This window comes from Ranitomeya imitator, chromosome 2 (genome assembly GCF_032444005.1).
Source record: "Ranitomeya imitator isolate aRanImi1 chromosome 2, aRanImi1.pri, whole genome shotgun sequence".
In the NCBI taxonomy this organism is placed as follows: Eukaryota; Metazoa; Chordata; class Amphibia; order Anura; family Dendrobatidae; genus Ranitomeya; species Ranitomeya imitator.
In genome coordinates, this window is record NC_091283.1 from 784042672 (window position 1) to 784069266 (window position 26595).

The window sequence follows — 26595 nt, forward strand, 5'->3', positions numbered from 1 at the left end:
CTGTTTACAGAGCTCAAAGGGTATATCCGTGACTTTCTGAAAAACAAAAAATGTGCCTCATCACTAACAGGCAGGTAGCTGCTACTTACCTCCAATTGTGCATGGTGTCATTCTTCCCCGGCACAGAAAGGTCACAGACTGCTCCTGCCAGGAATTCAGCTGCCTCTGCTGACGTCACATCGACAGAGAGACGGCTTTGTTTCCTTCCTGCTCTGTTGATGGGGCAGGACTCCTGACATCATTCTGATTGACAGCTGGCTCTCCCAGTTGGACAGCGGGAATCTGGTTGTCATTCAAAATGACATCGGAAGTCCCACCCTGTCAACAGAGCAGAGTGGAAAAGAATCTGCTCATCTGTCGATGTGACGTCAGCAGAGGCAGCTGAATCGCCGGCAGGAGCAGTCTGTGACCACTCTTTGCCGGGGACGAACGGCACCATACATGACAAGCAGGTAAGTAGCAACTACCTGCCTGTTAGTGCTTAGGCACATTTTTTATTTTTCAGAAAGTCCCAGATATTCCCCTTTAATGTTGGCTTTAATGCATTGGAAAAGATGTTGGCAACATTGGGGTATTGCAAGATTTGTACCATTTGGGTTCCAATGATACTTGCAGAAAGAGCATTAAATGCATATCTATAAGGACATGGCGGATCAATATGAGGATAAAGGTTTCCTGGAGAGCATTGTCACCGCAGATGAGATGTGGCGTCAACACTATGGCTTGACTCAAAACAGCAGTGCATGAAGGGGAGACATGCAAATTTCCCATGAAAAAAGTCGTTTGAGACAGGCATATGCAGGTGTCGTATTGTACACAATCTTTTGTGATAGCAAAGATGGGATTCTTCTGGATTTACTGGAGCCTGAAGGGACTGTCAGTTATGAACACTAAATGAAAACGCTGAGTGAGGGCACAGTCAGACAGCCGTATAACCTGGTCAACGGTCACATAGCAATGCTCTTACTGGCCGGCGGCTCTCCTGATCCGAGCGTGACAGCCTGTATTTCTATGCAACTATCATGTTCAGGTCAGCAGGGCCGCCGGCCAGTCCGTGCACCACGATGCGATCGTCATCCCTGTTATATGGCCCCCTGACTGTGCCCTAAGCTGAAGGCTCAAAAGTCTAGAGACAGGGCAGAGAAGAAGACAATGCAGTATGATGTCACCAGGCTCCATACCAATGTTAAGACTGTGGAGCACATTACAAATTTTGGCTGGACGGTCCTACCACATCCATTGTATAGTATGATTTTGGCACCGTCATACTTCTATCCGTTTGGGCCAATGAAAGATGGACCACACGGGCATCATTTTCTAGACCAGTGTTCCCCAAGTCCGGTCTTCAAGAGCCACCAACAGGTCATGTTTTGAGGATTACTGTCATGCCGTTGCTGCCGCCGCCTCTCCCCACTGCAGCTCGCCGGGTGCGCGTGCGTCGCATTCAGCTCTGCGCGTGCGCACATCTGATTCCTCTGTTGGCGCTCTTTCCTGTCCTCTCCGTCATCCTGGAGGACTGTAACCCGGAAGTAGCTCCCATGCTGCTATGTAAACTGCTTCCTGCTGCTTCTCTGTGCCTGATGTTCATTTGTGTCTACAAGTGCTTCTGGCCACCTGTGGTCTCTGTGCGTTCCTAGCTCTCTGACTTTGGGTCTCCTCCGCCCTCTGCAGTGCCTGCCTGTTTCCTGTGTTCCTGCCTTGTTCCTTCAGTTCCTTTTCCTCTGCGGTACCTGCCCGGCTCCTATATCTTTTCCTTGCTCCCGTCAGCCTCAGTGTCTCCATATTGTCCTGCCAGCCTCCGTGCCTCCGTAGCGTTCCCATCTTCTCCCTTGTCTCAGTAGTTCCTTTCTGTTCCCTCTTTCCCTTTGTGCCAGCTGTGTACCCATCTGATCTCAGTCGACCCTCCAGCTTCCGTGGCGATAGTCCCTCATGGGCCTGCCCCTAACTCTCCCTGTATAGGGGGCGGTCCACCTGGTCAGCTCGTCCGAGAGGGGTTCGTCATCACGGTCCAGTGGGTCCACTCTCCGTTTTTCACTGTTTGAATCTACATGCTCTAATAGGACTGCACTCGGGTGACATCCGAGTGCAGCCATATTCTTACAGCGTCACAGTAACATCAGGCGATGGACCCCGCTGGAGTCTCCGCCACTCAAAAGGAGTTACTCTTTTTGCGTGAAAACCAGACTAGGATCATGTCATTTTTAAAGAATATGGAGTCTCGCCTAGTGGCTTTACAGCCTTCTGATCCTGGTATTGCTCCGCAGTTGGTTGCCCTTCAGCAGGAGCTAGGTCAACAACGGGACACTCGGTCCCATATTTTGAATTTTATGGCCTCCATTAATGATCGGCTTCTCTCCCTCCAGAATGTGGCCTCTGTTTCCACTCCTGTCTCTGCGCCACAACCCTCGCCCCGACTTGCTAGACCTCCTCGGTATGGTGGGGATTCTAAAGCGTGCCGCGGCTTTCTTAATCAATGCCAGTTGCATTTTGAATTGTCTCCGCTACTTTATCCTACCGACCGAGCTAAGGTTGCTTTTATAGTATCCCATTTGGAGGGTGAGGCTTTGGCGTGGGTTAATCCCCTCTGGGAGTGTGATGATCCTTTGGTCTCCCAACTCAATCCGTTCCTGGATACCTTCCGTAAGGTTTTTGATGAACCTGGTCGTATGGTCTCTACCACTGAGTCACTCTTTAACCTTTACCAGGGTACTCTCTCAGTAGCCCAGTACGCCATCCGTTTCCGGACTCTGTCCTCAGACCTTGGGTGGAATAATGAGGCTTTGGTTGGAGCGTTTTGGCGTGGTTTGTCTTCACGGATTAAGGATGAGTTGGCGGGACAGGACACTCCCACCTCTTTGGATGATCTTATCTCCTTGGCCATACGCATTGATCTGCGCTTTCAGGAGCGCACTCGTGAGCTTGCCAGAGAGAGGAGACCTCTTCGCCAGACCACTGTTGCTCGAGGGACTTCTTTTTCTCAAGCAGCCCCGGTGGCTTCTTCATCTTCTCCTGAACCCATGCAGGTCGATCGCCTTAAGTCTTCTGAGCAACGTCGCAAGGAGAGACTCGCACAAGGTCTTTGTTTTTACTGCCCGATAGACCTTGTTCCTGGTTCTACTCCACCTAGGGGTCGTATTTACCCATTGTCTCCTACCGAGACTCAAGCCATGTCCGAATATATTCAAGAGAATCTGGCCAGAGGCTTCATTCGAAAGTCTTCCTCACCTGCAGGAGCTGGGTTCTTCTTCGTTAAAAAGAAGGACGGTTCTCTTCGCCCATGTATAGACTACCGGGGTCTCAACACCATCACGATCAAAAACAAGTACCCACTTCCTCTCATACCAGAACTCTTTGATCGTCTACGTGGAGCACGAATCTTTACCAAATTGGATCTCAGAGGAGCTTATAATTTGATCCGTATCCATTCTGGTGACGAGTGGAAGACTGCGTTTAATACCAGAGATGGTCATTATGAATATTTGGTTATGCCATTCGGTTTATGCAATGCACCCGCAGTCTTCCAGGAGTTTGTAAATGATGTTTTTCGGGATCTACTTTACACCTGTGTTGTAGTGTACTTGGACGATATCCTTGTGTTCTCTCCAGATCTGTCTACTCACAGAAGAGATGTACGGCAAGTACTTCAGCGTTTGAGAGAGAATCGGCTGTACGCAAAACTGGAAAAATGTGTCTTCGAACAGTCATCTCTACCCTTCTTGGGTTTCATCATTTCCGACGCTGGTTTGTGTATGGATCCGGAAAAAGTTTCTGCCGTGCTCAACTGGCCGCGTCCTCTTGGAGTGAAAGCAATTCAGCGATTTCTTGGATTTGCTAACTACTATCGGCAGTTTATACCTCACTTTTCCTCTCTTTCAGCTCCAATCTCCTCCATGATTCGGAAGGGTGCCAATCCTCATCTGTGGTCGTCTGAGGCCGAAGAGGCTTTCCGGTCCATCAAGCAAGCCTTTGCCTCAGCTCCTATTCTTCATCGTCCAGTGGCCAATAAACCCTTCATCCTTGAAGTAGATGCTTCTGCAATTGGAGCTGGAGCTGTGCTCTCGCAGAAATCCTCTTCTGGTCGTCTTGTGCCCTGTGGTTTTTTCTCAAAGATCTTCTCCTCCTCAGAAAAAAATTATTCCATCGGTGATAAAGAACTTTTGGCAATCAGGTTGGCATTAGAGGAGTGGCGGTACCTCTTAGAAGGGGCTTTACATCGTTTTATAATCTACAGCGATCACAAGAATCTAGCGTATATTCGTTCTGCGCAAAGACTTAATCCTCGGCAGGCCAGGTGGGCCTTGTTTTTCGCCAGGTTTGATTTCGAACTTCGTTTCTTGCCAGGAAATAAAAACTCCAAAGCTGACGCTCTGTCTAGGTCATTCCAGGTGGTGGATTTGGAGGACGTCCAGGTGGTGGATTTGGAGGACGAGCCTGCACACATCATTGATCCTGCCAGAGTCATCACAGTTGCTCCAGTCTCTCTCACTTCGTTGCCTCCGGGTAAGACCTTTGTCACTGAAGGGAACAGGAGACGTGTCTTACTTTGGGGTCACGCCTCCAAACTGGCTGGACATGTTGGTTTCAAAAAAACCTTTCGTTTGATCTCTTGTTTTTACTGGTGGCCAACGTTGTCTAAGGATGTCCAAAGTTTTGTCGCCTCTTGTCCTTCCTGTGCCAAGAATAAGATTCCCAGGCAACTACCTTCTGGGCTTTTACATCCTTTGCCAGTACCTTCCACTCCGTGGCAACATTTATCTATGGATTTCATCACTGATCTGCCTCATTCTTCTGGTTCCACCGTCATCTTCGTGGTCATGGACCGTTTCTCCAAGATGGCTCATTTCATCGCTCTCCCAGGTTTACCTTCTGCTCCCGAATTGGCAAAGATTTTTGTTCACCATATTTTTCGTCTTCATGGTCTTCCTTTACATATTGTTTCTGACCGAGGTGTTCAATTCACCGCCCGCTTCTGGAGATCCCTCTGCAAATCTATGAACATTTCGCTTGATTTTTCTTCGGCCTACCATCCACAGTCCAATGGCCAGGTGGAACGTACTAATCAGACCTTGGTAACTTATCTCCGTCATTTTTCCAATTCTCATCAGAATGATTGGTCTGACTTACTGCCATGGGCTGAGTTTTCTTACAATAACCATCCCAGCAAAGCCACTAACAAATCTCCATTTTTTATCATCTACGGTCAACATCCTGGTCTTCCTCTTCCGGTTCCTCCTGTCTCTACTGTACCAGCGGCTGATTTTCTGTCTAGAGAGTTCTCCAGGGTCTGGCAGGAGACCAAGTCTGCCCTTGAGTTGGCTCAAGTTAGGATGAAGAGACATGCGGACAAAAGACGTCTTGATTCTCCTATATTCTATCCTGGGGACAAGGTTTGGGTTTCTTCTAAATTTATCCGTCTCAAAATCCCTTCACATAAGCTGGGTCCTCGCTATATCGGTCCATTCGAAGTTTTGTCTCGTATTAATGACGTTTCTTACAAACTTAAGTTGCCTGCCTCTCTGCGTATTTCTAATTCTTTTCATGTGTCTCTCCTTAAACCTGTAGTTTTTAATCAGTTTCATTCTTCTAACCTTTGTTCTCCTTCGCCTGTTTCCGAGGATGATGTCTTTGAAGTTAGGGACATTTTAGCCATGAAAAAACTTAGAGGGAGAACTTTCTTTTTGGTTGACTGGAAGGGTTTTGGTCCTGAGGAGAGGTCCTGGGAGCCTCGAGAGAACATTCGGGCTCCTCGTATTTTGTCCCGGTTTCTTTCTAGTCTTAAAAAGGAGGGGCGTAAAGATGGGGGTACTGTCATGCCATTGCTGCCGCCGCCTCTCCCCACTGCAGCTCGCTGGGTGCGCGCGCGCGTCGCATTCAGCTCTGCGCGTGCGCACATCTGATTCCTCTGTTGGCGCTCTTTCCTGTCCTCTCCGTCATCCTGGAGGACTGTAACCCGGAAGTAGCTCCCATGCTGCTATGTAAACTGCTTCCTGCTGCTTCTCTGTGCCTGATGTTCATTTGTGTTTACAAGTGCTTCTGGCCACCTGTGGTCTCTGTGCGTTCCTAGCTCTCTAACTTTGGGTCTCCTCCGCCCTCTGCAGTGCCTGCCTGTTTCCTGTGTTCCTGCCTTGTTCCTTCAGTTCCTTTTCCTCTGCAGTACCTGCCCGGCTCCTATATCTTTTCCTTGCTCCCGTCAGCCTCGGTCTCTCCATATTGTCCTGCCAGTCTCCGTACCTCTGTAGCGTTCCCATCTTCTCCCTTGTCTCAGTAGTTCCTTTCTGTTCCCTCTTTCCCTTTGTGCCTGCTGTGTACCCATCTGATCTCAGTCGACCCTCCAGCTTCCGTGGCGATAGTCCCTCACGGGCCTGCCCCTAACTCTCCCTGTATAGGGGGCGGTCCACCTGGTCAGCTCGTCCGAGAGGGGTTCGTCATCACGGTCCAGTGGGTCCACTCTCCGTTTTTCACTGTTTGAATCTACATGCTCTAAAAGGACTGCACTCGGGTGACATCCGAGTGCAGCCAGATTCTTACAGCGTCACAATTTCCTTAGTATTGCACAGGTAATGGAATGCTTGCTTGTCCAGGTGATGCAATTATCACCTGTGCAATACTAAGGAAATCCTCAAAACATGACCTGTTGGTGGCTCTTGAGGACCGGACTTGGGGAACACTATTCTAGACAATGAATTGTCATCACAAATGTAAAAAAGTGACTTGTCTCTCCTGGTTCTGGTTGCTATGAGCGCAGCATGTAGGCTCTTGTTCAGTGCTGACGAAAATGCATAACCAATGGTGGCGACAATGTAGAAAAATGACGTTACGTAGCTGATATCTTGCTCTATTCAACTGTGCAATTATACGCTCTGTATCTAATGTAGTTTCCATGTAAATAAACATAATTGTAGCCTCTGTGCCCTCTGAATTTATTTGTAGCCAGCACTTTGACACGAGTATATTTATAGGCACCATTGTGCCCCCTGCGTATTTTTATTGCTGCTGCTGAGTACACTTGTATCTATCACTGTGGCTCTTGAATATACTTGTAGCCTACATTGTGCCTTTTTAAAAAGAAAAAGGAAGCTTGCAGTGCTGTTTTTTATCCGTTTTCATGCTGAATGTTGCCATTGGCTCAAATACATCTGATCATTGCACTGACAATGTCATATAGAAGGTTCCTTCCAGCAGGGGCACAGTGGCTTCCTGCAGCACCGCCAATATATGTAATTATATCCATCCATGTTTTAAGGATGTTGATATAGTTCAGTACATGAGCAGTACTGCAGGAAGCCACGACCAGCTCTCTCCTTTGCTATGCATCCGTTGCGCAATTTACAATCATGGCTGAAAGTATAGGCACCCTTGAAACTGTTCCAGAATTGTTCCAAATGAAGGCAAAAAAAATGCAAATTAGACATATTTTCACACAAAACTCCCAAAATGGGCAGGACAAAATTGTTTGCACCATCAACTTGTTATTTGGCTGTGAATAAATAACTGCGACCAATCACTTCCTATAACTATCAACAAGCTTTTTACACCTCTCAACTGGAATTTTGGACCATTGTGTTTTGCAAAGTGCTCCAGGTCTCTCCCAACAGCAATTTTAAGATCTCTCCACAGGTGTTCAATGGGATTTAGATCCGGACTCATTGCTGGCCATTTCAGAACTCTCCAGTGCTTTGGTTCCATCCATTTCTGGGTGCTTCTTGAAGTATGTTTGGGGTCTTTGACCTGCTGGAAGACCCATGACCTTAAAACCCAGCTTTCTGACACTGGGCTCTACATTGCGACCCAAAATCCTTTGGAAGTGTTCAGATTTCATGACGTCTTGCACACGTTCAAGGCACCCAGTGCCAGAGGCAGCAACACAACCCCAAAACATCTTTGAACCTTCACCATATTTGACTGTTCTTTTCTTTGTAGGTCGCTTTCCATTTTTGATTAAAAATAGAATGATGTGCTTTACCAAAAACTCTATCCAAAAGATGCTTTCCCATAAGGATTTTTGCTTACTCATGTACATTTTGGTAACGGCTTTTTTTTATATCTCTGCGTCAGCAGCGGGGCCCTCCTTGGTCTCCTGCCATAGCGTTTAATTTCATTCAAATGATAACGGATAGCTCGCATTGAGCCTGCAGGACAACTTCAATTTCTTTGGAACTTGATTGGGGCTGCCTTCCCACCATCCAGACTATCCTGAGTTGCAACATTTCAGCAATTTTTCTCTGCCATCCATGTCCAGGGAGATTAGCTACAGTGTCAAGGGCTGTAAACTCCTAGATTATGTTGTACACCATGGACATAGGAACATCAAGATTTCTGGAGATGGACTTGTAACCTTGAGATTGATGATATTTTTCAACAATTTTGGTTCTCAAGTCCTCAGACAGTTCTCTTCTCCTCTTCCTGTTTGCATGCTTAGTGCGACACACACAGGTGAGATTGAACGAGCATCACATGCTTGAAACAAGCTTGTTTACCCACAATTTTAGAAAGGTTCCAACAATTTCCACAGTGTCTCTGAGGGATAGTGGACTCAGGTTGAATGAACAACCAACCTTTCCATATTTGTGCCTCTACCCAATGTAATCCACATGACACGGGTACGTGATTGCAATGACAGTTGTAAGGAGATGGGCATACTGCTTACGCTCCGCTGCAGTGTATTCTAATGTGTTATGAGTATTGTGATATGTGTTATGTCCAACAGTAGAGAGAATTGCGGTTAATGTTTGGTACTAGCCCAGAGCAAGAGGGGCTAAGGTGAAGGGACAGAGATAGTTCCAGTCAGGACGTTAGATAGAGCCCATCAGGCAGTAAAAGTGGACCTATGTTTGACTATTGAGGCGAACCCCATGACATGGGTGTCCCTGATGTGAGTGAAGACTGGGGCAGTGGATGGTGTGATCCTGAGTAAAGAGAGAGCGGGAAAGAGAGAAGTGACTGAAGGACAGAGTGATGCACTGAAGACGGGTCTTGGGACAGGACATCTAGTAGAACAGCCCCATGTTTATAACTCAGAGATGTGATGGGCCAGTACGGGACCGATAACATGAGATGGAGAGAGTGTCCTGGGCCGGAGTTCCAAGGTGTCAGAAGCAGAGAAGCTAAGTATCAGCCATATTGGAAAACTAGTTCCCTTAAGAGGGAAGAGGATGCAGAACCACTTGTTGAGAATAGCACTCTCACTTACTGGACTGAAGTACTGTGCTGGGTAGAGGTGAAGAAATAGAACTGAGTGAGTTAGAACCAAGTCATTCCGAGAAGAACAGGAAGAATGTATGAGAAGATGGTGAAGATACTCCATATGTGAAAGGAAACGTTCATGAAGTATTACTATCTACTGTACATAGTTCCCACCAAGTTGCTGTTTAGTAAAAGACTTTATTGTTGATTGGTGGTCTCCTTCACAGATCTTTACAACACCTGGTCCTGGCCAGCCAAAGTCAATGGCATCATGTGGCCTGCAAGAGCACTGCGCCCCCATAGCGCAAATCCATACGCCCAGCCAGGACCCCCACTTTCATGTAACGTGACAGAGCGTAAGACACGAATACCTCACCCACTTGCTATTGCCACGTTCCATGTTACACAGTCAGGGCCTAGCAAACGCTCGTACTGTCAGGCATAGTACAATATAAAATTAAAGTATTAGGGTATGTGCACACGTAGAATGGTCCACTGTGGATTTTTCCGCAGCGGATTAGATAAATCCGCATTTCAAAACCGCTGCAGTTTTTCCTGCGGATTTATCGCGTTTTCTATTGCGGATTCCACTGCGGTTTTACATCTGCAGTTTTCTATTGGAGCAGGTGTAAAAACGCTGCAGATTCCACACAAAGAATAGACATGCTGCGGAAAATAAAACGCTGCGTTTCCGCGCGTTTTTTTCCACAGCATGGGCACAGCGTTTTTGGTTTCCCATAGGTTTACATTGTAATGTAAACTCATGGGAAACTGCTGCGGATCCGCAGCTGTGGAAACACTGCGGATCCACAGCAAAATCCGCAACGTGTGCACATACCCTAACAGGGCATAATAGAAGAGATCAAATGATCCTCTGGCCAAGTCCCACAGTAGGATTAAGGCTATGTTCACATAGCATTTTGTCCTAACGTTCAGTGGCTTCATCTGGGTTTATGGACGAACCCATGCAAAATGGGATTCGGGCGTAAGTGCTGATGGGGGCTATTGACTACAATGGTACGAACGGAGTCAGTGTGTTTTGATGCGTATAATTTTAGGCCATATTTACTACTAATGGAAGCTGACAGCAAGACATAGTTCACCATGTCTTGCTGCCTGTCTCATCTAGGTATATATATGGCCGAAAATGATGCACGACAGAGTACCATATGACTCTAACCGCCCCATTAAAGTCAATGGAACCCATGCGTCCAAATTCTGTTTTGCGGGGGTCTGAAACTGTGTTGCCAACCATCCAGAAATTTCAGGACAGTCCCTAAAACTAAGTAATTGCTATGCCCTGTCTGTAAACAATTTTTTTTTTGAAGCTGAAGAAACTAGTTGATTATTTTGACTAATTATCATCAATTTTCAATTTACAGGGAATGCAGCTGATGCCTTCATATCAGAATTCTGGCTGTGGACATGGATCTCTTATAATCACAATGATCTGTTATGGTTTTCCAAAGTGTCCATAAAAAAAATTGTCTGTCTTTGATTTTTTTGCTAAGCAGTCCAGAAAAAAATAAAAAGTCAAGTTGGCAACCATGGTTCGGATGTTCGCACTGAATGTAGAGGAAAATATGATGTGAACCCTACCTGAAAACATGAAAGAAAATCCATTCTGTTTAATAATATATAAAAAAAGACATTAAAGCTCTTCTTTACCTTATTTACTAGAAGAAAATGTTTTTTTCTTTTTTTTTTTTTGGGGGGGGGGGGGTATGTGCATACGTCAAGTATGTGGTGCAGAAATTTCTGCTTCTATTGGCAGGAAAAGCGCAGCGGCAAAAACGCATATTTTTTACATGTGTTTTTCCCCCCACTCGTTAGAATGGGTGAAATCTGTATAAAAAATGCTGAAAGAATTGACCTTCACATGCTGCGGATTTTGCTGCGGATCCACAGCGGATTGGCAGCAGCAGATTTGCAGCAGTTTTCCATGAGGTTGCAGTACGGAAATGGAAAAAAAATCCGCAGTGCACATGCTGCGGAAAAAAACGCGCGGAAACATTCTGCAGCATGTCAATTCTTTGTGCGGATTCCGCAGCGGTTTACACCTGCTCCTCAATAGGAATCTGCAGGTGTAAGGCTATGTGCACACGTTGCGGATTAGCCTTAGGAATTTCTGGTGCAGATTCTGCCTCTCCTGGCAGAAAACGCACCTGCAGATTTGTTGCGTTTTTTTGTGCAGTTCCGCAGCGTTTCTTGTGCATTTTTTACCCCTGCGGTTTTCTATAATGGAATGGATACAAAAACGCTGCAGATTCGCAAAAAAGTAGTGACATGCTACTTCTGTTAAACCGCAGCGTTTCCGCAGCGGATTTTCCGCAAAATGTGCACAGCATTTTGTTTCTCATTGATTTACATTGTACTGTCAATTGGATCTGCAGCGTTTCCGCACCGCAAAAAACGCTGCGGATCCGCAGAGAATCGCCAACGTGTGCACATACCCTAAAACTGCAGGTGGAATCTTCACAAAAACCACAGAAAAACCGCGGTAAATCCGCAGTAATTCCACAGTGCAGATTTCCTGCGGATTTACCAAAATCAGTGCGGAAAAATCCGCACATTTCGCAACGTGTGCACATACCCTAAATCTGCAAGTCACAAATATGCAATGTGTGCATGAGACTTCAGGATTCTCATTCAGGCCAGGAGACCATGATCTGAAAGTAGCAGCGCTTTGGATGCAGTGAATGTTCACTGCGTCCAAAGTTCTGCCGTCTATTGAACGCAGGTGAATCCGCATGTGTTCATTGAACCGTGCGGATTCATCGCGCTCAATACATTCTATTGGTGAAATTTATCTTGCAGAGACTCGTGTCTCGGCAAAATAAATAGACATGCTGCAGTCTGGAGAGACGCACAGCATGCCCGTCTCTGCGGGTGATCTGCAGGCGTCTGTGGACACATAGTGGACATGAGATTTCTTGAAATCCCATCCACTGTGCTGTAAGATCTGGCTGCTGCGGGTTTGATGCTGCATAAATACACAGTGTCCAAACCACAGCAACTCCGGATCGCGTGCACGTACCCTCACTTTTCTGGCATCAGGAAACCCTTCAGGTTTTGTGACAAATCTGCACTGAAACAACGCAGCAAAAGCGCAACGTTGCACACAGGCTTAAGGCGAGAAACATGATTTAAAAAAAAAAAAAAGTACATTTGGTAATGCTGAATCCATGATGACCCCCACATGGCACATTGACTGAAACTATGGCTGTGAATGAGGCCTTAGCGTGGGTAACTGTGTGTATGGTGCCTCCATTACGCTGGCAGTCTCCAAAAAAAGACGGCTCTATCCAAGAAGACGATAACGGGAATGTCGCTGAAGATGGCAGCTTACCATATGGGATTAGAGCCCAATATACGCTTCAGGTGACCAGGTCAGGTAGGCTCAGTGGCGCCCCTGCAGCAGTGACCGCACATTGCTATGGTTGCCTTTTTTGGCTTAGAAAACCCATTTGCAGGCAATTTATTGTAAAGCCACATTCACACGTTCAGTATTATATACAGTAAAAAACCTTGTAAGCCAAAAGCAGGTGTAGGTGATAAATGCAGCAGTGGTGACGTGTTTCTACGATACTTTCCCTCTGATTGCTCCTCTCCTGGTTTAGGCTTACAAATACTGACCTCAAAGCCCTGAGTGGCCCAAGTGTTGGTTGCGGGGATCCAGCCACACCCCGGCCCTGGAGTATAGGCAAAAAGTCACTTTGCTTCATAGAAGACCATTTTATTAAACACCCTGATAGTGGGGTCCTACAGGAGATTTCTCATAGGGTCCTAAAAGCTTCAACTTCTGCTACTGGTCCTCGCACAAGCGGAGCAGTAACTTATAGGAACTAGCTTCTGTCACGTGCACAGTGCCCAGTGTCGTGACATGCGAGCACATATCACAGGCGAGCGCCGCCAGTCGTGACATCAGCAGCAGGCGGCGGCTGAGCGCACTTGTGTGCTCCCTCTCTCTCGCGCAGTGTGCGGTGACGTCAGCAGAGCTCCCTCTGGAAGTTGTGTAGTGAGTTGTGTGAGCGGCAGCAGCACTCAGCCTCCGTCTGCCCGTCCGTCCTGCACATAGCGGTCCCGGGCGCTCCCCTGCCGCAGCCAGCGCGGAATCTCAGCGGTACGATGGCTGCTCAGTGCGACTCCATGAGCGGATACATGAACCAGTCAGACCCGGGCTCCAACAGCGAGAGGAGCACCGACTCCCCGCTCCCCGGCTCCGAGGACGACTCTCCCGCCCCCCACGACCCGGAGTGGGGAGAGGAGAGGTTCCGAGTGGACAGGAAGAAGCTGGAGACGATGTTACAAGGTAACGGATAACTGCAGCAAACACTATAGCGCGACCCGCCGGCATCCCGAGTGCGTGACTCATCCACCGGGACTCGCTCCACGGACCCCGGCACTCGCTGCAGAAACCTCTGCTCCCCTGTATGGGACCTCACTATGATAGGCTCCCCGTACAGGACCCCAGCCCTCACCATAGGGACCTGCAGCCATCTATAGGACCCCAGCCCTCACTACAGGGATCTCTGCTCTCCATACAGGACCTCAGCCCTCACTACAGGGACCTGCACCCCTCTATAGGACCTCAGCCCTCACTACAGGGACCTGCACCCCTCTATAGGACCTCAGCCCTCACTCTAGGGACCTGCACCCCTCTATAGGACCTCAGCCCTCGCTGCAGAAACCTCTGCTCCCCTATATAGGACCTCACTATGGAAGGCTCCCCGTACAGGACCCCAGCCCTCACTATAGGGACCTGCACCCCTCTATAGGACCTCAGCCCTCACTATAGGGACCTGCACCCCTCTATTCGACCTCAGCCCTCACTACAGGGACCTGCACCCCTCTATAGGACCTCAGCCCTCACTATAGGGACATGCACCCCTCTATAGGACCTCAGCCCTCACTATAGGGACCTGCACCCCTCTGAGTCTATAGGACCTCAGCCCTCACTACAGGGACCTGCACCCCTCTATAGGATCTCAGCACTCACTATAGGGACCTGCACCCGTATATAGGACCTCACTATGGAAGGCTCCCCATACAGGACCTCAGCCCAAACTATAGGGACCTGCACCCCTCTATAGGACCTCAGCCCTCACTACAAGGACCTGCACTCTATAGGACCTCTGCACCCGTATATAGGACCTCACTATGGAAGGCTCCCCATACAGGACCTCAGCCCTCACTACAGGCACCTGCACCCCTCTATAGGACCTCAGCCCTCACTATAGAGATCTGCACCCCTCTATAGGATCTCAGCACTCACTACAGGGACCTGCACCCCTCTCTAGGACCTCAGCCCTCACTATAGGGACCTGCACCCCTCTCTAGGACCTCCACTATAGGAGCCTCGCCATTCAAGACCACAGCTCTTACTATAGAGAACTCTGCACCCCCATATAGGGACCACACTATGCAGGAACTTTGCATGAAGTTATAGGACTTCCACACTCGCTATAGGAGACTTATAGAAAAACTCGCCATACAGGGCCTCAGCATCCCTCTATGGACCTCACCGTTATACAGTGTCCTCAGCACTCACTATAGTAGATAGTACATACAGGGCCCTGTACACTCATAAATGGGATCTCTGTACTCCTTGTAGAGACACCTCTGCACACCTACGGTATATAAGACCAAAGCAATCACTATAGCGACCTCAACACTCCTATATGATACAGGACCCTGTGTGGGATCTGAACACTCACTATGGATTCCTCTGCACCCTTATATAGGACCTCACTATGCAGGACCCTCTGCACCCTTATATAGGACCTCCGTACTCACCTTAGGAAAAATCACTTTACAAGGAAACCTTTGCATTCATTATATAGAAACTCATCATACAGGACTCTCTGCAGCGATATGAGACCTTGCAATATATTAACTCTCCTTAACCTTCTGTACTATGTATAAACGCTCTAACTCGCTATACGGGACCCCTGACGATGCTTTTTACTACATGCCACCTCAATATTCACTTTTATATGGTATCCTCAGCGCTGACTATATGGTGTTCCTGATGGATCCTGTTGCTAGTTAGGATTATCCCCCACCACTCACTGGTATCTGTATTGGATCCACAGTAATCACTTAATAAGATTCTCATTTGTTTTCTTCTGACTGATTCTCTGTTACCTGAAATAAATGTTGTTGTATGTTTGGAGTCCACATCCACTAAATGGCGGATTCCTTGGGCTCCTACTGTAGTTATATAGAGCCATTATTATTTGGGGTCTTGTGGTACATGTATATTGGATCTTCTGCCGCATGATGATCTAGTTACTATTTCATGGCCATAAATTCCACCGCCTATAGGCCCATCTGTATGATATGGACAGTCTATAAATTAATGACTTGCTATATCTATATTTGGGCCCTCATAAACCCGCTACACTGTAACATAAAGGGTTGTGGGGGTATTAATAATGGTAACCTTAGGTCCAATAACCGTAAATGGGCCCTGCCATATAATAATCTTGCTGTACAAGGAAGTGACTCTCTGGGTGATCAATTTAGACCGGAGGCCCCTGATGTTCATGGATCTCATGATGTGGAAACTGATAAAAGTGAATCGTTTACTGAAATGACCAATGTTCTTACCTGCTCCTAACAAAGAAAAGTCAGAAAATGTTAAGTGTCAGTGACCCTATGCTGGTGTAGAGTACAACCCTACCAGAATATCATCGTGATCAAGCAGCCTAAGGATAATGCTATAGATCTATTGGTGCCCGTACGCCTCAGGCAGTGCACTCGTTTGGCCTACAACTACCTCTCTTGGCTCTGCCAAGCATTCATGTGTTTTCCATGGGTAAAGAAGGAGCTTGGGAGCAGACTATTTGCAGGAAGATGATTTGAATAGATATTAAACTACTCGATTCTAATCTCATCTGTTGGGGGAGTCGGGAGGTCCCATTAAACGTTAAGTGGTCTTCAGGTGCACTGACTTTAATGTCCCATATACAAGGACCTCTAGTCCAGTATTTAGTTTGACACCTGTCAAATGACACCCATGGTCCCATCTGTAGAAGTAAACAACTAAGGCTTCTTTCCCACTTCCGTTTTTTACAATCAGTCAAAATGTTGAAAAGACGGATCCTGTGCAGATAGTAGAAATCGGATGCACTGGGTCTGTTTTTTTGACGGACCCGTCGAAAGCTATGTGCACACGTTGTGTATGCGTCTTCGCCGCATTTTTACTCTGCGAAAACGTATACACAACACAACCCAGGTTCAAAATAATTAATTAAAAAAATAAAAAATCGTGATCTTCTTACCTTCCAGCGTCCCCCACAGCCTTCCCGATGCTGCCGGCAGCTCCCGTTCCCAGTAATGCCTTGAGACAATGACCTGTGATGATGTAGCGGTCTCGCTGGGTCCGTTTTTTTTTTTTTTTTTTTCACAAAACTGAAAAAGACGGAAGTGTGAAAGAGGCCTAAGGCGCTACATGCGAAGCACTTGTTACTGAATCAGCAGTTGGGAGAGAAAAAAAAAATAGGCGAATAGTACAGAAATTTTTTTTTTTCCCTTCAACTAATTGTTACTTTGTACTACTATTGAAGCATTATATAAAATTCCAAGGGGAAGACAAAAGCAAACGACGTGCACCGCCATGTTTGAGTTGTCATGAGAACCCTTGTAGATCTATTTCTTGTAACCAGGGTAGAGCAGTGGTTTCCCACATGGTTTGCCGGTTTTCCAGCTGCCAGCATGCTGCAGGTACAAGCCCGGTTCAGATGGCCGAATGTCACATTACATACCGTAGATACTCGAGTATAAACCGAGACTCCTAATTTTGCCACAGAAAACTGGAAAAACTTAATGACTCGAGTATTAAACCTAGGGTGGGAAATAGAGCAGCTACCGGTAAATGTCAAAAATAAAAATAGATACCAATAAAAGCAAAATTGAGACATCAGTAGGTTAAATGTTTTTGAATATCCATATTGAATCAGGAGCTCCATTTAATGCTACATACAGTTTATGATGGGCCCCATAAGATGCTACATATTAAAATATGCCCCATATAATGCTGCACAAATGTTGATTATGACCCCATAAGATGCTCCATAGAAATATTTGCCGCATATGTTGCTGTTGCTGCGATTTAAAAAAACAAAACAAAAAGACATGCCTCTCGTCGCTCAGGCCCCCGACACTTGCTATATTCACCTGTCCTCCGTTCCACTGCTGAGCGTCGCTGCGTCTTCCCCATCCTCCGCACTGACGCTCACTAATTGCGTCATTGCGCCCTCTGACCTGAGCGTCACTGCAGAGGATGCAGAAGACACAGCGGCGCCGACTGTGGAACGAGGAACAGGTGAATATAGCGCACTGCCCCCGCCATACTCACACGGTCCCTGCACGTCCCAGGTTCTCCGGATGCTGACAGCTTCTTCCTGTATTGAGCGGTCACATGGTACCGCTCATTAGTTATGAATATGCGGCTCCACTCCTATGGGAGTGGAGTCGGGTCCATATTCATTACTGTAATGAGTGGTACCATGTGACCGCTCACTACAGGAAGAAGATGCCGGAAACCAGGGACATGCAGGGACTGCGCCAGGAGCAGGTGAGTATTATTAAACAGCTGCCGACCCCTGGGAATGACTCGAGTATAAGCCGAGAGGGGTAATTTCAGCCTAAAAAAAATGGTCTGAAATTCTCGGCTTATACTCGAGTATAAATGGTATATTGTCGTGCTCGGGCTGTCCACGGGTCTTCTGATGTGAACTTAAAGCCTCAGACAAATACAGGGAACACGGAACATTGCTTAGTGATGAGGCAAACTTTTTTGGGTGAGCCATTTATATGGATACACCTAAATAACATTGGAATGGTGACCGTTTTCTTGCGTAGGGTGTCTTGCATTGAAATTTGCTGCAATGACCCAGGTACTGCATTCACCAGACAACACAATTTCTATCTGCTCGTCGAGTTAACCTCTGCGACATGTCAATGGCTGTAAACAAAGAGAAACTCGTAAATAACTAATGAAAAAATAAAGTTATGTTAAAACCAAGCACACCATTGTTTTTCTTGTGAAATTCTCAATAAGTTTGATGTGTCACATGACCCTCTTCCCATTGGAAAAAATAAAGTTGGATCCAAAACGGCCGACTTCAAAATGGCCACCATGGTCACAACCCATCTTGAAAAGTTCCCCCCTCCCATATACTAATGTGCCACAAACAGGAAGTTGATATCACCAACCATTCCCATTTTATTTAGGTGTATCCATATAAATGGCCCATCCTGTATATGTAAGATTGGGTCGGGAGACCTGTGATCAGTTCGGGCATTGTTGTCCATATGCAGAGACATTTGGCCACGTGAATCCTGCCAAAGTGATAAAGTCGACTGGTGGATATAATAATGTGATCATTGCAAGCAGTTTATACGTAGCCATATTTATTTATTTTTGTTGCAACTTCCTTATTGCTTTAGACTAAATAAACATATAGCAGTGGATACATTAGTATCGTTACATCGGTTGAATCCTGGTTTATATCAGCTTTCTCTCAGCAGGTCAAATGAGACTCTGCAAGTATTTGGCTTTGAGTAGACTTAACATGTGGTTTTACTTGCCTAAGAGAACACCCCAGGCAATGCAAAGGAGATCATCTGCTGCTTGTGAACGTGTCCTTACTGTGACAAACGTCTTTCTTGAATTATCTTGTAGTCCCATCAGAACTATGTGCTGTGGAGTCATTTAGATACAATCCTGCTGCTCCCCTGTGAAGGAGTCAACAGCACTTTTCCAAATAATAAGAAAAACTTGTCTTGGGCAGCCGCAGTGATCAGCAGCGCTTTTATGGTACAGGAGCCTTGTGTGATGAGACGACCCCTGTAAGATGGTTTGTGACTCATCGAGCACTATGATACTGATTTCATCGAGAAGTTTTGCCAGAATTCTGTAAGATAACTGTTTGACATGTTCTACTTTGCATTTCACAAACATTTTTTTTTTTTAAAAGCGACAAATTCAAAGTTGTTCTAAGTAAATCTCGACAAGCTCTGCCAACTTTTTTTTTTTCTTTGTAAAGGTGGAGTTCAGACGTGTAGATAATATTATTATTATTATTATTATTATTATTATTATTATTATTATTATTATTAATAGCGCCAACATATTCCTCGGTGCTTTACAAGTTTATTTAACAGCTTCAAACACAACAGTCATAAGTAACAATGCAATAATTAAAGCAACACAAGACAATGAGGTGGGGAAATACAAAGTACAGTCATGGCCAAAATTTTTGAGAATGACACCAAAATTATATTTTCACATGATCTGCTGCCCTCTGGTTTTTATTAGTGTTTGTCTGATGTTTATATCACATACAGAAATATAATTGCAATCATATTATGAGTACCAATAGGTTATATTGACAGTTAGAATGAGTTAATGCAGCAAGTCAATATTTGCAGTGTTGACCCTTCTTCAAGACCTCTGCAATTCTCCCTGGCATGCTCTCAATCAACTTCTGGACCAAATCCTGACTGATAGCAGTCCATTCTTGCATAATCAATGCTTGCATTTTGCCAGAATTTGTTGGTTTTTGTTTGTCCACCCGTCTCTTGATGATTGACCACAAGTTCTCAATGGGATTAAGATCTGGGGAGTTTCCAGGCCATGGACCCAAAATCTGTTTTGTTCCATGAGCCATTTAGTTATCACCTTTGCTTTATGGCAAGGTGCTCCATCATGCTGGAAAAGGCATTGTTGGGCGTCAAACTGCTCTTGGACGGTTGGGAGAAGTTGCTCTTGGAGGACATTCTGGTACCATTCTTTATTCATGGCTGTGTTTTTAGGCAAGACTGTGAGTGAGCCGATTCCCTTGGCTGAGAAGCAACCCCACACATGAATGGTTTCAGGATGCTTTACAGTTGGCATGAGACAAGACTGGTGGGAGCGTTCACCTCTTCTCCGAATAAGCTGTTTTCCAGATGTCCCAAACAATCGAAAAGGGGATTCATCAGAGAAAATGACTTTGCCCCAGTCCTCAGCAGTCCACTCCCTGTACCTTTTGCAGAATAGCAGTCGGTCCCTGATGTTTTTTCTGGAGAGAAGTGGCTTCTTTGCTGCCCTCCTTGAAATCAGGCCTTGCTCAAAGAGTCTCCGCCTCACAGTGCGTGCAGAAGCACTCACACCAGCCTGCTGCCATTCCTGAGCAAGCTCGGCACTGCTGGTAGCCCGATCCCGCAGCAGGAACCGTTTTAAGATACGGTCCTGGCGCTTGCTGGTCTTTCTTGGGCGCCCTGGAGCCTTTTTGACAACAATGGAAGCTCTCTCCTTGAAGTTCTTGATGATGCGATAGATTGTTGACTGAGGTGCAATCTTTGTAGCTGCGATACTCTTCCCCGTTAGGCCATTTTTGTGCAGTGCAAGGATGGCTGCACGTGTTTCTTTAGAGATAACCATGGTTAACTGAAGAGAAACAATGATACCAAGCACCAGCCTCCTTTTAAAGTGTCCAGTGATGTCATTCTTACTTAATCATGACTGATCGCCAGCCCTGTCCTCATCAACCCCCACACCTGTGTTAATGGATCAATCACTAAAACGATGTTAGCTGCTCCTTTTAAGGCAGGACTGCAATGATGTTGAAATGTGTTTTGGGGGTTAAAGTTCATTTTCTGGGCAAATATTGACTTTGCAAGTACAGTAATTGCTGTTAAGCTGATCACTCTGACATTCAGGAGTATATGCAAATTGCCATTAGAAAAAATGAAGCAGTAGACTTTGGAAAAATTAATATTTGTCTCATTCTCAAAATTTTTGGCCATGACTGTACAGGTGTGTATTTACAATGATGGTCCAGGACAAACTTACTGACATTCACTCCTTGGTTGGCATACATTTATAGCAGTAAATCACAGCAGTTGAACGATGCTTACACCTCTTAATGGATTTGACATTCACATCAGTTCTCCCTTCATTAAAACTGGCATGCAGAACACCATTGCTAATAAATCTGGGCCTATAGGAGTGTTTGGCTGAGATTGCCAGATTGGACAGTCCCCTTTTAGATACATTCACTTTAGTTGGGGTTACATCACACTGCATTCGGGGCTTATGTCCAAATACCCTACAAAACTAATTTTGGGCGTTTGGGCTGACAGTCATTGACTAAAATGGTGCAAATGGAGTCACCGTTGGCTCTCGTGCCTCATTTTTGGGCATATACACCTACTGGAGGCCGATATCAAGACGGTCTACTCCTTCTGGGTGTCCGCACCAATAAGTGTATTCCCTTGAAAATGTTGCATGATAGAGCAGACGGTGACCCCCCATCTGTGCAATGTGGCCATTGACTAATGGTGTGTATGCCCGAAACACGCTTTGAGGAAATAGTGTGGAAGGGGCCCTACCACTTAAACTAGAGTTTTTTTTTTTTTGGTCTGGGTTTGCCCCTTTTTATACACAGGTTCTTCACCTCACCATAATCTATAGTAGTATTTTTTTTTTATTTTTCCCCCTGGTAGACTACATTGTTTACACGGTCTTCCCCCCTAAGGAGTCAAAGAATCTTGGTCTGCAACAGACCTTTAACCTACATCCGGCATTTTCAGGATTAGTTTTGCGTGGAATGTTGTAAATCTGATGACTTCTCATTACAACATTTTACTTAGTGAAAAGTAATCAATCTCCATAAGGTAAAATCACGAAATGCTCTAATCATCGAAATAATTAGTTACATAATTGTAGCAGTTACTGTACAGGAAAATAATATGAATTATTGAAGGCTGAGAGTATGTGTTTTCTGTATTCATAGGAGATATTTTAATAATGGAGTATATTATATGCAGCGGTTTAATTTCTGGGCACAGATCCCTCCAGTCCCTGCAGCACGAGTCCTCCATATCTGTTTTCATCTTCTTTATATTGCTGGAGAATTCTTTGAATTCGTATAACTTTACTCTTGGTGATGAAGAGCATGAACAGGTTTTTTTTTTTCTTTTTCTTCTTTTTATAAGAACGTTGTTGTTGGGACCCAAGAAATCTATTTGCAATAACTTCATTTACAAAATGAAGAACATCTGCTTTCTAGTTGGGGGTTTGGAACTTGCCAAGGAAGGAATGTAGTAAGTTTCGGCCCTTTGCTGAGCACAGATGCAGAAGAAAGTGACTTGTATTACAAAGGGGGGGTCAGTGAGTATTTATATAAAAGTGCAAGTTGTGGGGGTGGCGGAAGACGTAACAAAGGCAGATCTGAAGTGTTACCACTGTCGGGAAGACTGAGGCTTTCTGGGAGTTGAGTGAATCGTTTTGCCTGCCTATAGTTTGCGATTTGAGGCTGGAAAAGGGATGAATAATCTTCCTCTGAGCCGCCAGAGTCTGGAAGGAAAATCTCCTCATTTCGAACTGAAGAACTTCCTGTATTGCGACCTCCTCAACTCTGATCCAAGTTGTATTTTAGTTCGAGCAGTGTTGTGCGGATGTCGTGGCTTTTTTTTTTTTTTAACATCTTAGACAGTTTGCTGTTGCGTTTCTTAATATTTCACCATTTGCGTCAAAGTGGTCGTCTGCTTGTAGGAAATCCATTTTAATTGCTCTTGTTTAAAACCTTCATCAGTCACTGCTAAAAATTGTCAAACGATCTCTTGATCTGAAACAGGGGTCCCCAACTTGTTGCTCGGGAGCCACGTATGGCTCGTGGTCCCATGAATTGTGGCTCGCGACTGTCTGCCAGCTTGATGCATTAGCTCCAGGTCTAGCAAACAGGTATGAAGAGTACGTCTCAAAATAGTGAACTTTGTGAGTAGCCCTGCACAGAAGAGCAGACCTGGATGCATGTATACTGGTCTTGGGGGATTAGAGATAATTTAAGTATGGTATGCTGGAGACAGGATGATACTACCAGTCAGAGGAGGTGCTTGAAGCTGGATGTGACGGTGTTGGGAGTGCGCGATGGAAGAATGCTGAATGGGGGTATTGTGGGAACCCCTTGATCTTGCTATACTGCTTCAGGGTGATTTGTGTGGAAAAGCTTTGGTTATTAGGCTAGGGTCACATTGCGTTAGCAGCAGCCCGTTCAGCGCATACGCTAACGGGCTGCTGCTAGCGCAAGTGCCGGCGCTACATCACGCTAGCGCAGATGGAGCTTCTGCTAGCTCCATCTGCGCTAGCAGTGACGGACCCGGAAATGCTGCAGCCAGCATCTCGGGTCCGTCACTCAAATGACGGCACATCGCTAGCGCACGCCCATTGTGGGCATGCGCTAGCGATGCGTTTGCCATTGCATTCAATGTCGGCGTTAACTGACTACGTTACACTGCGTTATGCCGCGGTGTAACGTAGTCGAACGTTGTCGGTGAACGCAATGTGAACCTAGCCTTATACCCGTAATGGAGGCTTTGGTTGCCACTACTATGAGGGGAGCAGGAGCTGGATGTGACTCGTGATCCTCTTGCAGAGCTGAATGTGGCTCTCAAGGTGAGAAAGGTTGGGGACCACTGATCTGGAAGGATAACCATGTACTTGGTCATTAAAAACAGATCTAAATGCAAACTGCGTGCATTATTAAATAGAACATTTAGACCTGATGAGTCGGATTATAATTATTTAAAAGTCCATCGTAGAATGGCTGCATAACCCTGATATTATAATGAGCGTGGCGGGAGGCCATCTCAAGAGGGAGAGAATTTGAATCCAAGTATACTTGGCCTCAAATTCTCTAGTTAATCTTTGCACAATCAGCCTGACAGCTGCAGCTTGTACTGAACAGTGAGATCTTAGCAGCAGGGAGGAGGGACACTGAGTAACCATCAGGCTAGGAGGACAGAAATATGAGTTTAAACTTACCAAAATAATTATCCGACCAAAGTGTTGCATCGTTTAAGAAATCTTTATCTACTTACAGATCCGTTTTATCACGATTCGATAATATCTTGCTCCTGTAGTGCTGAACAGAAACTAAATATTTAAAATGATCTGTTTCCGCACTTCTTCCCCTAAAAGCTGCAGTCATTACTGCTCAAATCTGAATCATTTTAACAGTCAATAAAATGGTATTGCACTCACCTAGTATATTAGTGGTGGATGCACCATAAAAGAATAATCTGCATGTTCAAAAGCCCATTAAGGTATGCCTAACACTATATATAGTAATTTGATTTTAAAATTCTGTAGGTATTTCTGATTATTATATTTTTTTATTTTTTTGTGGGGGATGGGCTATGTTCCTTGAAATGCTGTGATTAGTTTAAAATGTCAATTCAGGCTGACGCTCTTTTAAAATGTTTTGAATTGTATACTAGGATGACTTCTTCTCATACCCCTTGTTTGGCCCCCATAAATCTATGAAGCTTTATACTCCCCTCCCGTGTCGGCGCTGTTCCTGTGGTTGTCGGCGCTCGCTCTCACCAGGGTTCTTATGCTGTTGTGACGCTGACGTCCCTGTCCTCGCCTCCTGTCGAATTGAGAGAGATCAGTTACGGCCTGAACTTCCTCTTCATGTTTGATTTTGTCCAAAGGTGGCGACAGCGACACCAGCGCTGATTGGGCGCCAGCATCGCGTGTCACAACTGCATTGGAGAGCTAGGGCCAACACCGCTGGAATGGCGCCGGCACGGGAGGGAGGGGAGTATAAGCTCAAGAGGGGGTTGTCCTAGTAGTGAACAACCATCTTTATAGCTGTAAACGATTGTATGACATACATGAGGTGCTTTGCCATTTTACATACAGACATTTTTGTAGCACAGTTTTCCAATACAGAAACTTCTGTAGTCCACAGAAGCTGCACAACTTATTTCCACTGTGAACCGCATGTACAGTACAGACCAAATGTTGGACACACCTTCTCATTTAAAGATTCTTCTGTATTTTCATGACTATGAAAATTGTAAATTCACACTGAAGGCATCAAAACTATGAATTAACACATGTGGAATTACATACTTAACAAAAAAGTGTGAAACTGAAAATATGTCTTATATTCTAGGTTCTTCAAAGTAGCCACCTTTTTGCTTTGATGACTGCTTTGCACATTGCACACTCTTGGCATTTTCTTGATGAGCTTCAAGAGGTAGTCACTGGGAATGGTCTTCCAACAATCTTGAAGTTGTTCCCAGAGATGCTTAGCACTTGTTGGCCTTTTTTCCTTCACTCTGCGGTCCAGATCACCTCGGGTTTGATGTCTGTGGAGGGCTGTCATGATCCCAATGGCAGGGGATCACAAAAGGACAAGCACAAAAACAAAACAAGCTCTAGGGTGACGGAACCTGAGCTGACCGCGATCCTGAACCTAAACACACAACTAGCAGTAGCCGGGGAACGTGCCTACGATGATTCCTAGACGTCTCGCGCCAGCCGAAGGATTAACTTCCCCTATTAGAAGAAACACAGACCTCACTTGCCTCCAGAGAAACACCCCACAGAAATAGCAGCCCCCCACATGTAATAACAGTGAAATGAGAGGAAAGCACATACGTAGTTATGAAAATAGAATCAGCGAAAATGAGGCCGCTAAAGCTAGATAGCAGAGGATACAAAAGTGAACTGCGCGGTCAGCGAAAAACCCTTCAAAAAACCATCCTGAAATTACTTGAACTCATGTGCCAACTCATGGAACATGAGGAGTAATTTCAGCCCACTAGAGCAACCAGCAGCAAGGAATCACATATCAGCAAGCTGGACTAAGACAAAAATAAAGCAAAACGTGGAACAGGAAAATCAAAACTTAGCTTGTCCTGAAGATAACAGACGCAGGGAGCAGAGGTAAAAAGACACACTGATTACATTGATAGCCGGCGAGGAAATGACAAAAAGGCCAGGTTAAATAGGAAACTCCCATAACCTGATGGAACAGGTGGACACCAGAGACCGCAGAGAACACAAGTCACCCAGTACCATCAGTAACCACCAGAGGGAGCCCAAAAACAGAACTCACAACAGAGGGCATAGCACCCCATCAGTCTCCTTCTTTGTTAAATAGCCCTTACACAGCCTGGAGGTGTGTTTGAGGTCATTGTCCTGTTGAAAAATAAATGACGGTCCAACTAAGCGCAAACCGGATGGAATAGCATGCCGCTGCAAGATGCTGTTGTAGCCATGCTGGTTCAGTATGCCTTCAATTTTTAATAAATCCCCAACAGTGTCACCAGTAAAGCACCCCCACACCATGACACCTCCTGCTCCATGCTTCACAGTGGGAACCAGGCATGTAGAGTCCATCCGTTCACCTTTTCTGCGTCGCACAAAGACACGGTGGTTGGAACCAAAGATATCAAATTTGGACTCATCAGACCAAAGCACAGATTTCCACTGGTCTATTGTCCATTCCTTGTGTTCTTTAGCCCAAACAAGTCTCTTCTGCTTGTTGCCTGTCCTTAGCAGTGGTTTCCTAGCAGCTATTTTACCGTGAAGGCCTGCTGCACAAAGTCTCAACAAGTCTTAAC

At 45.7% G+C, this 26595-nt stretch overlaps 1 protein-coding gene across 7 annotated transcripts in view; it reads left to right on the plus strand.

Annotated features, from left to right (window-relative positions):
- Positions 1-12948: 12948 nt before the first annotated feature.
- BICC1 (BicC family RNA binding protein 1) overlaps positions 12949-26595 on the plus strand; it is a 273157-nt gene continuing 259510 nt past the window's right edge. For all 7 annotated transcript variants that reach the window (XM_069753550.1, XM_069753555.1, XM_069753556.1 and 4 more), the window contains exon 1: positions 12949-13495. In XM_069753550.1, coding sequence (XP_069609651.1) covers positions 13312-13495 — 184 coding nt within the window. In that variant the 5' untranslated portion in view covers positions 12949-13311. The remainder of the gene's footprint in view (positions 13496-26595) is intronic.